General features: G+C 40.3%; 1 protein-coding gene across 1 annotated transcript; it reads right to left on the reverse strand.

Moving 5' to 3' along the window:
• Positions 1-10,241: 10,241 nt before the first annotated feature.
• Positions 10,242-12,375, reverse strand: LOC102079147 (galanin receptor type 2). Its single transcript, XM_005451087.3, has 2 exons — positions 12,268-12,375; positions 10,242-11,837 (listed from the first exon to the last, which is right to left on the reverse strand). Exon 2 carries the CDS (start codon positions 11,813-11,815, stop codon positions 10,892-10,894), a length of 924 nt encoding a protein of 307 aa, XP_005451144.1. The 5' UTR covers positions 11,816-11,837; positions 12,268-12,375; the 3' UTR covers positions 10,242-10,891.
• Between the last annotated feature and the right edge of the window lie 1,972 nt (positions 12,376-14,347).

The following is a 14,347-nucleotide window of genomic DNA, read 5'->3' on the forward strand; positions in this document are numbered from 1 at the left end:
ATTCTTGTTCCAAAGGGAACCTCCACAACCCAGGCTGCTTCTACTTTGGGCCACAGCCCGTTATTTTAGATACCAGATGTACAGATGAATGTAACAAACAGATATAGCTTAGTTGAGCACGGAGAGGGGTTTTCTTCTGCAGCTACTCATTAGAAGTGTCTTGAAATGAATTAGATGAAATAACCTGAATGCTTTGAAGGTCTGAGCCTCGTTTAACCAGGGGCCCTCCTGGACCTAGCCAGTGGAAACTGCTGGCTTGACTGATACTTGAGCAGCCAGAAAAGATGGAGCCTTCAGGAAGCTGCAGCCAAAATAACATTCATGGCTTCTTGTATTTAAAGGGCTCAATTATACAAGTTGGAGCAAGGGGAGCCCCAGAAGACAACTGACCTATAGCCTCATGGTTACTGATATTCAGAGGTGTCTAGCAACTCAGTTGCAATTCTTCAGACCTCGTTAGGCACTTGTCAGACTGCAAATCCATGCAAACAGGATAAAAGTTATTATTTTTCTCTCTCTAACAGTTTGACTCTGCTGCTACAACTAGTGAAGATTAGATAATAATAAAACATACAATGTGTTGCCTACATAGTGAACTTATATGTGCACTGCAGTAGCAGAGTGATCTAATTATAGCTCGATTTTTCCACTTTCATAAAGCTGTGTCAGTTATGTCATATACTGCAGACACACAAGCACAACAATAGCACCGGGGTGCTAATCAGGGTTACTAAATTCAAACGGGATGCTTTGCCTTATTATGCATATGCAGACAGTATTTTACTGATAAATATATTCCATTATAAGTATTTTTCACACCAAAGGCCTTCTTTTTTTTTACTGCGACGTTAACAAACCAAAGTTGACAATAGAGCACAATTGTTCACCTGCTGAACAAAAGGTTGGATCTCAGAGTCGCATGTCAGTTTTAGGACATTGTTCCACCTGCTACTAATGTGTTAGCATATAGCATTCTCCAAATGACTGTCTGGGTCAGGCCAAGGTGTCAGGCCTTGGCTGTATCCAGGGAAACAAACAATAACAAACAAGCTAAGAAAGTGACACATGGCGCTCGCATATCCGTCAGAGCAAAAAGAAAAGGCTCAAAGAATCCGCATTTGACTGTTCAGCGAGGATGGGCAGCGGCGTCCGTCGGGGTATTCATCTGATCCCATTTGATTAGTTGCTAAGAGTATGAAATTGTACTGTGCATGTGTAAAGTACGCACACACACACACACAAAGTATCCATTTAAATCTGTGGATGGATATGCATGTGCATGCAATGAGACACATGCCATTCAGTCGGCAGGGTGCATGAACGCTGACAGTAAGGAACCTCCCATCATTATTAATGGCCTGACCTATGAATGTCAGAGAACCCCTTGGCAACAAGACCCTGTGAGTTCACCGAGCACCTCATACATTAAAAACCTTCTTTTTGGTTTTGTTGAGAGGATTTTTTATCATCATATTTTAATAACACTGAGAGCAAATATGAACTATATTGATTTTCAAAGTAGCACAATGCAAATCATGTAGGAGCTGAGCGAATAATAGATAGCCATGTCTTAAAATGAACACCATTCTTCTAATAATCATATATTACTATAACATTTCAGCACTGCTCACATATTAAGAGGAGTACTAACTATATTTCTTGAAAAGGCGTCGATATATATATTAGCCTCGTGATTAATTGCACCTGACCCTCTGAAGCTTGCCTTTGTCTAAATATACACAGGTTGAGTTTCCCGGCTAACCCATTACAGACGTGAGGTAATCACAGTAGCAACTTGTGTGAGTGACCCCCCTTGGCTTTCAGCTCCTCCCCAAGCCCAGGCCAAGAATTTGCCAAGTGTACGTGTGTATTTCTGTAAGCGTGTATCTGGCGCTGGTGCGGCTGGTGAATGAACGCATGTGTGTATCATGTTTGCGTGTGCGAGGGCGTGTTAATAAATAAGTTGAAAGAGGAGTTTTTCTAAGGTCAGCAATGCGAGTCAGCAGGTCCTTCGGATCGGATCGTTCCGGTGCCAGTGACTCTGCTCAAAATGAAATAGGTGGCATTTGAGTCAGCCTGACGTACGCCCTTTAACGCTGGTGATGACAGCTTCTCAGGCTGGAATGAGTCTATAGCGGTGGAGCTATATCTGGGAAGCTTTATGGTAACTCTGAAAACTTATACAACAATCCCAAGTACAGACAGAGAATGAGGGGGCCGTCAAGAGAGCCCATTTAGGTTCAATTTGAGCCAAATTTACCTAAAGTCCATCATTTTTACAGGTCTGATGAACATCAGATGGATTTTTTGACAGCATAATCCATCTTTACTAAAACTTCTTTAGTCGTCCGTCCTAGGTGTTTGACCTTCACCACACAGAAATGTGTGAGTTATGAGTGTGACAGTAGAAGGTGGCTTTCTTTTTTCCTGCATGTAAAGTGGAAAGTTTCCGTGAGATATACGACTTTAAGGCACGTCAGTGAGAGCTGGATTTATGACATCACATGTACCAGTGACAGTGGGTGATTGGCACAGGCGTGATGTGGATATATGGGGACATATTCATATTCAGCGGGGAGGGAGGAGTAGGTGCAATTTTAAGATTACGAAAGTTACAAAAGTAATATAAATGCACTGTATAACAACTGCTACAACAGCAGGTCAGTGATGTTTATTAAGGCTCTGGTTCATTGAGAGTTACAGTTATTTCTTGTAAATAAACAATGGGTACAAAATACAAAAAGGTTTATGACTGTTGATCAAAATGTTGCAAATCAACTAAGTTTAGTTCACCTAAACGTTTTAAATCATTCAAAATTTTAAAAAGTCTTACACATCCTCCTATATTGCAGTTTTAACTTATAGCAGGGGGGTCAAACATAAGGCATGGGGCTCAGAATCAGCCCAGCAAAGGCACCAATCTGGCCCACTGAATCGCTTAATAAAATGTGAACTATATATTCACATTTTATAACAAGTTGTATGGCTTTTCTGAACGATACAAACCTCCCACCGTGGTCTTTCATACTACACCAAAGTAATTAACTAAGAGATAAACAGTTAAAGTTTGTGTTTTATACACGACAGTCTTGCCAATGCGCTGCCAGAACTTCCTCTCTTATTTTAGACATTTATTTCTTACAATTTAAGTCTAAAGAGTCATGCTGACCGATTTCTTTCATTTGCAATGGCAGAGATGTATCGTTGAAATTGCACTTCTTTGCCTTATACGAACACATCTGACAGAGTTAAACGTCTTTGCACTGAAAACAGGGGATTTTCACTGGATTGGCCCACTTAAAATCAAAGTGACCCACAATGTAAAATGAGTCTGACACCACTAACTTATAGAGTACAACAGCATGCGTGTGTTTTATATATGTGTGGATTTAATCCTATATAACCATTTTTATTACACATTTTAATACTCAATAGGACTGCCTTCATTTTAATCTAGCATCATTGTGGACTGAAAACATTCAGTTTTAAACAAGTTTAACTCAGTTTTAATTTGCACATATCACAAATTCCATATTAGTATCAGTGCATACTTGAAAGAACAACTGACTAAAAATACAGAGACTATAAAACGTCACATATGACCCCTAGTTAGGGTTTATACTACTTCAAATACACAAGAGACCTTCTCGATGTCGCCTACAAGGCAAAGTCATCTTGAATTTTGCCAAAGACCACCTACTGGAATTCTGATCAAGTGATAATGGCTATTCTTAGTCAAAAACTGAACAGCAGGGTAAACTACGTGCAGCTTACAACATACATTTTGGTCTTCAGTCATCAGCCAGTGTATATGGCAAAGATGTGAGGAGCATGCGCAGCTGCATCTAATTAATAGTGTGAAAGTTTTTGCCTAATAGCACCTAAGCTGTGTTTACACCATTCCCATTACCCGCTCTGCAAGCAAGGAGAGTGCGTAGTCCCCTCACTCTGAGGTGTCTGTACCCAGGGCTTCCACTTTAGAAAGAGGATACCCCACTCAAGCTGTTTGCCAGTTCCTGCGTTTTGATAGCCACCACTTTTAGCCTGCTGTCATCTGAAGTTGATGTTCCTGTTTTTGCTGATAGGTAATGAAGCATGCAGCAAGACTTGAAACTGGATGCCTCAAATCCGGAGGGCAGGGTTCTTTGGAATTACCTCTGCATGTCCCATCCCACGCCTACCTCGGATTATCATTTCACTTCTTGATCAAGCCTTTCCCTTTTTTAGCAGACAGTGTCGTCCAAAATCCAGGCTGAGATGGGGGGACAACTCCAGGGGGATCAGTTCACAGGAGAACCACACGTGGGGTATTAATCAAAGGTGACTTCAAAGGTCTCAAAGTACAAGTTTTTTTTATTGGTAACTTTATGTTTATATCATTCTATCTTATATCACTCAGACTCCTCTTTCTTGGCACTGGGAGCTCCTGTTAGCTGCTGTTTGTATATGTTTGTGTGCACGTTCTCATCGTGTTGAGCACAGCCAGAGTGTTTTCACACATCACACAGGATCTGATTTATCTGCAGTATCTGAAACAAACTGATTATAAACTGATTAAGTGTGTTGCATCCTAATCTATAAAAGTGTCAACGCCTTTTTTTTAGGTAATACGACAAATGTCCTTTTGGCTTCACCTTCGCATTTGTAAAGATCTGCTGTTTTCCCTGCTTTAAAATCAGTTTGTGGGCTGGGCTGGGCAACAGCTTTCATTTTATACTACACTAGACTCAAAATACATAAAAAATACTTCAAATGTGCTTAAGATGGACAGAGTGCCAGCAATGCAAACAGACTCCCCCAGATTGTATATGTGCATATATAGTAACATTTAACTTCTAAACCCTCATCAGGCAAATGGTTAATGACAAAGAGAAGACCTCATATAGAGGAAGCTAAAGTCATACAGACACCCACATTCTGCATGTGCTTCACAAGGTGAGACTGAACTCTCTCATGAGACTGTTTAAAAATGACTATAATTTAGTGAGCTAACTAATAGAACAATATACAGCCAGCTTTTACTACTACTGCCTGCTTTTGCCTAAGTCACCTTCATGCTTAGAAAACAGCTCGGACTCATCAGGGCATGGATACGGGACCTTTTGATGTGTACTTTGGTGTCTGGCATTTGGAAGTACATCCTTTGGATCTTGTGGGCTGAGGGCACGAGGCCTCTGAATCCTGCAGAAGCTCGATCAGATTAGGATGTGAACTTTAGCTATTCTTGAGCTGTCTCCTCGATGTGGCTGTTCTGCTGGGTTGTTGTTATCAGGGAGCACCGCAGCCATCAGGAGATGGGCTTGATTTGCAGAGATGCTTGGATATATGGTATCTGTCAAATGGAAATATGCATGCCAAGGTCTCCTAAAAGATCATCACCTTGCTATGAAAAGATCAATATTATTTGCATCACTTGTCAGTGGTTTAAATGTTTTGGGTGGTTAGTGTAACTGAATCAAGCAAATAAGCATCATTAGCTTTTAATCCCCATTATCTCATGCTGCTATGGTCATAAGGTGGCTTTGGTGTCCTATCAAGACCAAAGCAAGACCATGTTCAGAGTTTTGCCGAGGGTTAAACCCCAAATGTTCACTTTCTTCACATTACCTGCCGTGTCACAGTGTGTGCTGCAGTGTGTGCTGCACTGTCAAAGGGCTGCTGGACTCTGATATTAGGTCAGCCTGGAATCATCCAGATACAAGTTGTTGCCATGTGGCAGATAGTCTCCGCCAGCCCACACCATGGAAATCTTCTAAGTTGTGTTGGCTCTAAAATAAATGCAGCATTACCTCAATGTGTTCATAAACAGGGTCACCTTAAAGCAGAGGGGCTGATCTCCCTCTTTGCTTTCACTTAGCTTTCTGTTATTTGTTTTAAGATGATGCAGGGTACTTGATGGTCCTACTGTATTTCTGCAAAGCAGCTTCTGAGCCCAGTGGATCTTTGGGTTACTCATATAACCGATAGATAACTGGTTTTGTGATGACATCACATGCTGAGGTGACCTGGGGTGCTTTGCAGTTTGTTGCACTTTGTATTCCAACTAAGTATCAGTCAGCATGCTAAGAAAATAAACGCTCAGCATGGTATATTTAACAGCCTCTCTTTTGAAGAGCCACCACTGCATAGTTCGGCTATTGTAAACACAGCACAATAACCTCTGTAAACCCTGTCATATTAAGAATTTACACTCGTGTTTGTGTCTGTATAGATGCTGTATTTTCATCTTTCAGCAGTGCTGTAATTGAATCCCGCTCACAGAGCAACCCTCCGCAGTGAACCTTAGAGACTCCTATAAATAAACCGGCAACTCTCCTTCAACACTTGCCTATGTGGCATATGGAATGATTAGCTCATGGCAGGAGCCCTCTGATCTTACAGTGTGTGGCCACAACTATTTTCTGTCAGCTATTTGCATTGCTTAACTCGTGGATTGCGTCAAGAATGGGGTCTCTGAGGAATTCATAAAATCTAGCTGTCTTGTTGTGTGTGTTGGCCGAATATTAACTTATTAATATTGATGTATAACATGATATTGTATCAATAGGATAATTTGTTACAAGAAATGTTTGTAAAAGGACTTATTAAGATTGGTCAGTATAACTGTATGAATTGTTCTTTTGATCGTTAAAAACTGCCATGAAATCTGCATTCAATCCCTTTGATTTTTGCGCTGTCTTGTAAAGACTTTGCTATGACATGTTCTTAATACTAATCTTATAACCTCTACACTGAGACAAAGGATCTTTTGAAATTTTTCTCGTGTCTTAAGGAAAGTCTTACATGGATCAAGAAAAAGGATGGACCAGCTAAGCTGCCTGCTCTATCCTCTGAACACCTTGCCATCACCGTGACTGAGACTGTGGTCACCTTTAGGTGCCTGTAGAACAATAGCTCCAGCTCCAGTCCCTGCTTTCTATCCAACTTTCTCATGTGCATGAAAACAACATGGACCTTTCATGTCAGCTGTAATGGGTAAACACTCTTTAACCATTCTGAATGAGGCCATTTGTGTTGGATTTAAGACTTATTTTAGTGCATTATTAGTACTTATTTTAACATCATGTTCAACATTGCTGCTGATTCCTTCATCGACCACAGGTGTTATAGGTCACCAGATCTAATGTAGGTATGATGCAGCACAAAACACAAGAGCTGGAAACCCAGTGCACCAATAGGAATAATTTTAGTTTCAAGCACACTGTGCAAAAAATATGACACGCAACTCTGGTTATGCATTTTGCTTTCCATTTATTCAACATTAAGTTGAGTATTAATTTGAGGTAAGCGTTAAACTAACTGTTGGTTTTGTTTCTTTGCTGTTAGATGATTTGTTGCCATTTGTTCCCCTTAAGCGTCAGCAGTTAATAAAGCTGCTATTTTGACTTGAAATAGCAGCTTTATTAAGCCCCTCTGCTTTTCTTTATTAAGAAATACCCACCGTGTCCTCGTGTCTAACCACCTCAGTCCCTCACAGTATACATATTATAAGTAAGTATATATATAAGTTAATATATATAAGTATATATAAGATGCAACGTGTGAGCTTCAACTGAGGCCAGAACTCAGCATGAGTAAAACTGCATTATGAGGGATGAAAGAACGATGAGAAGGAAAGTCATAAAACACTTGCTGGAAGCCAACTACACACTACTGGGGCACTTATTCTGTCAGTAAGCAAACTACACTGCTAATACAAAGTAAAACACCACACTAACAAAACATGCAAACAAAAAAACTCCCAGGACAACGACCGCTCTTCTGACCTGGGTGCAGCCACCTATCAGGGTATGGCAACCCAAATACAGAGGCAAAAAAAAGTGAAAGCAAGCTTTAGCTGCTGATGAAAAGTTCAAAGGTAACAAAAAGAGAAGTCTGAAAACACAGGCGGCCAAAGACACCAGGAGTGCATGCTGAGTAAATCTTACAAGGAAGGGGACACATCCAGGAACATACACAGATCCTCTGCCAGAGAGGAGGCAGGACTATATTTAAACTGACGACTGCCTGGGGACTGACAAACAGGAGGGGAATGAGATGAAGGTAAAAGTGACACAAAGGTGAGATAATCACAAAACAGGAAGTAAAACAAGACAAGAATGCAAAGAAAGCTTTAAAGAAAAATGGGAAATAAACAAAAAAAACAGCACTAGAAATAGGACTATCATTAAACACACAGAGAGGATAGAAGTTCTTAGTAGTGTTCACAAGGGGGTAACAATGGGAAGATATCACATCATATCACATCAAAACTGTAAAAACTAAACAACACAGTAAAAAACTAATTACCACAGCAGCAATAACAAGAACTACAGTGAATTAAACTGATTTCAAAATAAAATTTAAATTCCATACAACTGGACCTCTGCGACCGGAGGAGTCGCCCCCTGCTGGCCATTAGAGAGAATTTTAAAGTTGCGTCGTATTTACTTAGTTTTTCATATCTCGGAGCTACATCCATGCTTTCTTAACAATTTTTGATCTATCCTCATACTTAAAACACACAAATAGCTCTGATCGTATTGGCTATTGTTCCACAAAGGACCAACCAATCGGCTACGACTGCACAACTTATAGCCTGGCAAGCTATTTAATAACCAGACATTGTTGCCTATAGTTTTTTTCCCTGCTAAATTGTATTAGCATCCTCTAGCTTTGCCACAATAAAGTTATTTTGACAAATGCCATCAGAACAAGTTCTTTATCACTAATCTTCCTCTGAAAACAGTCAATTTGTTTTTGCTACACTGAAGCACTCCGCGTGCATTCTTTATTGTCCCACCACATACAGCATAGGGACTGACTACTGGCCTGACTGGTCAGTACAAGTCAGGCCAGCTGCCCTTGTTGTACGGTAAAGAGAAGGCCAAAAGTCAGGGGGCGAGCTGACAGAGGGAGGGGCTGGGTGTCTCCTATTACTTGCTGCCAGAACTCAGCCAGCCTCATTATAACTTCTCTCACTCTGCTTTCTGTTTAACCACAACACCTGATACACAGCCATCTTCTTACACCCGCTACAAACTTTAGGCCTGTCTCGTCAAAGAGTGCGAACATAGATGTGGGCTTTTATCTGGGACCTGTGATCTTTTTGTGAAAGAGAAATATCAACCGCTGTTGGCGGTGTTGCCATGTGGTTAATCAGCAGCTCCTGGAGGATTGAGCTCATTTTTAAATGAACATTATTGGTAAGGTTTGATTGTGCAGTTAGGATGTGGTTAAACCCCCAGTAAACAGTTGATCACATCACCTTATATCATGCAGTCACTGCCCTCAGACAATCACAAAACAGCATTAAGAGAAATGTCAAATACAAAATCACGCACATGAACTCTCCAGTGTGAGAGTTTGGACCCGAAGCTCTCGAGATGTCACTTTTGATGGCTCAATTGAATTGTGTGAAGGTGAAAGGCTGCGGCTGACCCCCCGGGTTTTTCATTACATGTAATGTAGTGTAATACTGCTGGATCATATAGCCCATATTTAATAGCCATTAGATGCCAAAGTAGCAAAACTTACTGAATGATTTATGGCTGTTTGGAAGAATAGCTGCTCTGTGAATGGAAACCAGATTTGTGGCAGGGTGGGTGGGGGTGGGGGTATGTGCACACATGTGTAAAGAGTGACAGGAAGCAGACCAGCTTTCTCAAATAAATTATTAAATAATTAAATTTAAAGTTTCTCTCCAAGTAATATTCTACTTTCTGTGTACTTTATGACAAAAAAAAAAAATGAGTATCAATATCAGCTGCTTTCTAGTGAGTCTCCCACCTTGTCAATAAACTCAGTGCCCACCATCTTTGACTGCAGCCCCTGGTGGTAACCTTAATCACACACGAGCTAGTTCTACACCTGCTACAGGCTCTGATTAGCGTGGCCCTCCACCTCAAAGCCGGTCATCAGAGCCGAACAAAGACTACAAATTCCACTGTTTTTCCAGATGGATGAGACTGGAGTACTTTGAACCGCAGGATGAGCTCCTCTCTGAATGATATGGAGTACTGTCACAACAGCAACCTGGACACTGCAGCATGTTTTATGAGGCTTGTTATTATATTCCTAGAAACAGAAGCGAATATTTAAGAGAAACACTGCAGCAAAACAAAAGAAAATGCAAACTGTGTGCAATCAGTGTCCTGACCTTTTATCCATCCATCCGTTTATTTACTGTTAAAAACATAAAACTACAGAATAATTAAGGTGACCATCATATTAGTTTTATTCTGAAATTTTAGTGTGCAAGAGGTGAAGGTAACAGCAAAAGATTGTGTACAAAGTTTCTCTTAAAAAAAGAGAAGGAAAAAATCCAAACAGGGATACAAAAACATTCAAGCTTCATGATGTATTATAGCAGATGACTTAAGTCTGAAAAAACCTCTACATATTTTTACATTTACACCACAAATACAGACGGTTTCTCTAGTGATTGTGATCTCATGATTCTTGTGAATGTGTTTCTGTTAAAACAAATACATTGTAATCAGATCTGCATTAATCCTCAAACACATTTCAACATGATGGGGAAAGAAAATTTCCAAATGACATAATACATGACATGACCCCCTGGTGGGGGTGGGAAATCACAGTCATTTGTAAAAATAAAGTAGGATATTGTTTCAAAGACAAATAGTCATTAAGATAGCGATACAGAAACTGATTCCTCCTGCTTTTTAAGGCACATAGCAGATGTGTCACGCCTGAAAATAGACTTTTCGTGTCTACTTACTTCTATATTTAAAGCGCACACTTGGAATGGCAAACTGAAATAATCACAAATGTCAACAACAGCAACAACTAAAAAAATGGCAGCAGAAATTTTGATTTGTACAAACAGTAACTGTAACAAAAAGGTGTCTTCAGCTCACTGCCTGATGCACGAACAAATCAGCTGACTCTAAAGGCTGTCTGTGGTAACGCTGGTGACCTGCGGCTGCACCCTGTTCCTGTTACAGCTGAAGAGCCAGGCTGCCCTCCTGTGGCGGTAGCGCTTAGACAGCAGCACATAGAGCACTGGGTTGACACAGGGGTGCAGGTACTGGAGCACAGTACAGATAAAGTAGAATATATCCCAAGCTGCTCCGTGGCGATACAGCCCCAGGTACACACACAGCTCCAGCACATAACTAGGCAGCCAGCACACTGAGAAGGTAGCTGCAGCCAAGAAAACCATGACAGAGGCTCTGCGGGTGTTTTTGGCACTGGACACTGACATTACGGGACTCTTGTGGAGAAACAGAGCCAGACGGACATAGTTGAATGCAATGACTAGCATCGGAATAAAGTAGTAAAGTACAAACTGGCTTAGGACCACTTGGTAGTGGTGCTCATGAATGGTTGGAAGGCAGAAGGTGAAGTTTGTCAGGTTCGGGCCTATGCTCTTTTTGGTAGCAAACATTCGCAGAGGCAGGCTAATAAAGAAGCTGAGGGCCCAGACCAAGACAAACATAAGAATGACCAGATCCATGGTGGGAGGCTGGTATGGGTTGGTGATGATCATGGCTCGGGTCATGGACACAGCGCACAGCGAATAGGTGCTAGCTGCCAGACTGAAGGCTAGCAGGAACTGGTAAACCTTGCAGGAGATGTCACCGAGAGGCCAGGAGTGACTTACAGCAGAGTGCAATGTGAAGGGGATGAGCAGGAGGGTTAGGAAGTCAGCCAGAGTCATGCTGAACAGAAGGATATCGAGCCGGTTCTTACGCAGTGTGTTGTACTTGGCAAACAAAGAGAAGACCAGCAGGTTGGCACACAGCCCAATGCCCAGGATCACACCACAGGTACAGGCAAAGATTAACCCATAGGTGTTGGGAACAGCCATGTTGTCATCGGAGTGACATCACCTGTCAGAAAAGAATGACATTTGGATTTTGAGATTTGGGGTAAAAAAGAACAATAAATTAATTAGGAAAATAAAAGCAGGATTAATGACTAAACAAGCTGAAGTCCCATTCATGTCACATTTACTCTGCTTAATGTTAACACAGAAGTGACAGCTTCATCACATGGCACCTGTAAGGCTTGTGTAGACCTACAAGTCACAGTAAATGACACATATATACCAAAACACATATATGATGCAAGGCAGAGTAAATGTACTGATCAACACTGTTTACCGACAAGCCAAATTTATTTCAATATCACTTTAAGACAACGCTGAAAGCTACTAAATATCTACATTTACACTAAATATAGTGTTAAACAAATTAATATGGTTTAACTCAGATGTGATTGCATTGGAAAGAGACATCGGGTTAATCATTTTTTACTTACCATTGTTGTACCTCCATTATCTTTTAGCTCATGTCCACAAGTGAACTAACCTCATTATGGAAAATGGAAAATTTGCTGGTTTGTATCCCGTTAAAACAGACTGAAGGGAGATGTGAGAGCCTCTCAGGACTCATTACAAAGTGTGATCGCTGAATGTGAAGGCAAGAAAGGCAAACATTACTTGGGCCAGATTGATTCTGGTTGACTAGGTTTAAAGAGAAATTGACTCTGGTCATTCTGGGAGAGATCAGTGACATACAGTGCATACGTGTTTTATTAGCATTCATGTTTCTTAGTTTTGTTATGTGATGTTTGAAGCTCTGTAGTTTAGCAGTACATGAATAGACAACACTGGCCTATTTAGGGACATAAAAGGGGCTTTGTAAAAGGTCTGGTCTGGCAATTAATCAGCAAAGCTAACTAGGCACCTATGTAAACCTGAGCAGATGATAAACACACTGATAAATGTGAATGCCCTATAAGATGTGTGGCAACAGCAGCAATGAGCATTGCAAAAGTAAACAGTAGCAGTTTTTCTTTAACCTCTAATCAAACAAACCTGTTGATCATTTCACTAATGTGATATTTGCAGTATGATAGTGATAAGCTTTACTTGGGGGAAAGATTTCTTTTGCATTTAAAACATGAAAAAGACAGAAAACGGGGCTACCGCAGTAGGAGTTCACAACCAATTCACTGCATTTATATGAAATGTTTAATGTCTGAGTGTGTATGCCCTGTGAGCCAAACACACACTCTCAGAAGTCTAATTATACCTACAAACGTCTGCTCTTGAACACAAACAACAGAATGAAAGCTTTTCCAAGATTTGGCAGTTCAAGCTGACACTGTGCCAGTTTCGCTGTTTTATGTTTGAATGTGATATCTTAGCCCTGAGATGTTTTTCTTTAGATTTTCTTATTATTCAACACAAATGTTCACTTGGACTCAAGGATGAACTGATTAGATTTTACTTTTACTCAATAAGTTCTTATGCTAATTCTTACAAAAATTTTACACAAATTTCTAATAGGATAAAATGATAAAATAATAATGTTTTAAAACCAAAAGGTCAAAGTTCACCTTCACTACCCCATAAAACACTCCATCACAACTAAGGAACAGAGGGAAAGATGGATTTATGTTATCTATGTTTCGTAAGTAGGCGCAGCCGCGACCTGTCTTTGATAGCAACAAACTAGCGTCAGTATTAGCGTCACAAGTTTTTCACCAGTACTTACCTGCAGTGTGCATTTATGGGTATGTGTGGACCAAAGAGAGGGAGCAAAATACTCCTCAAAACTCTACATCAAATGTAACCTGAGAGCATATGAGCCAATGATGACGTGAATGTGAAGTTAAAATCGTTCCATTTTTTGTTTTTGGATTGGGATGATTAAAATATATATATATAAAGAGAAATGCATGAATTTAAATGTGCTTACCTCTCTCTTCACCACTACTCTTTGGTATATTATAAACCATCTTTTGCTCATATTATGTTTTTTTGTTTGTTTTGTTTTTGAGTTGTTGTTGGGTTTTTTTGTGTAGTTTAAAAATGCTAACTAAGAAAGTAAAGTTCATTCATACTGCACAAATAACATTTTAAATTAACACCTCTAATCCCATAATATGGCCAGTGAGCGATGTCCAAAAAAAAACCCCCACCTAGCTCATTGATTATGTTCTCCGTTCTTTCCCGTCTCTAGATATTAATTTTTCTCTACACTGTTTGATTTCTTCAGTGTGAGCTGCAGGCTCCTAAGGGTGGCTTTATCAGGCTTTCCACAGCTTTTATGACTCATTTTAGCTAATGGCCTATAGTGTACACTGCTGCTCTTAGTTCAGGATATAGCTGACGTCGATGCATCTGCTAACCCCTCCATTATCGGTGTCTGTATCTTACATTCAGTGGCTGTTAAAGTGCCACGTGTTCTCAAGTGGAACATTAACAGCTTCATTGTGTTGTGTTCATGCCGAAAGTCAACAACACTTTTTTTCCACGCTGCTACCTTCAGCAAACATTTTAAAAGTCTGTTTTGACCCAAATGTTACATTTACTATTATTCATACTATTTTA

This window comes from Oreochromis niloticus, linkage group LG7, assembly GCF_001858045.2.
Source record: "Oreochromis niloticus isolate F11D_XX linkage group LG7, O_niloticus_UMD_NMBU, whole genome shotgun sequence".
Classification (NCBI taxonomy): domain Eukaryota; kingdom Metazoa; phylum Chordata; class Actinopteri; order Cichliformes; family Cichlidae; genus Oreochromis; species Oreochromis niloticus.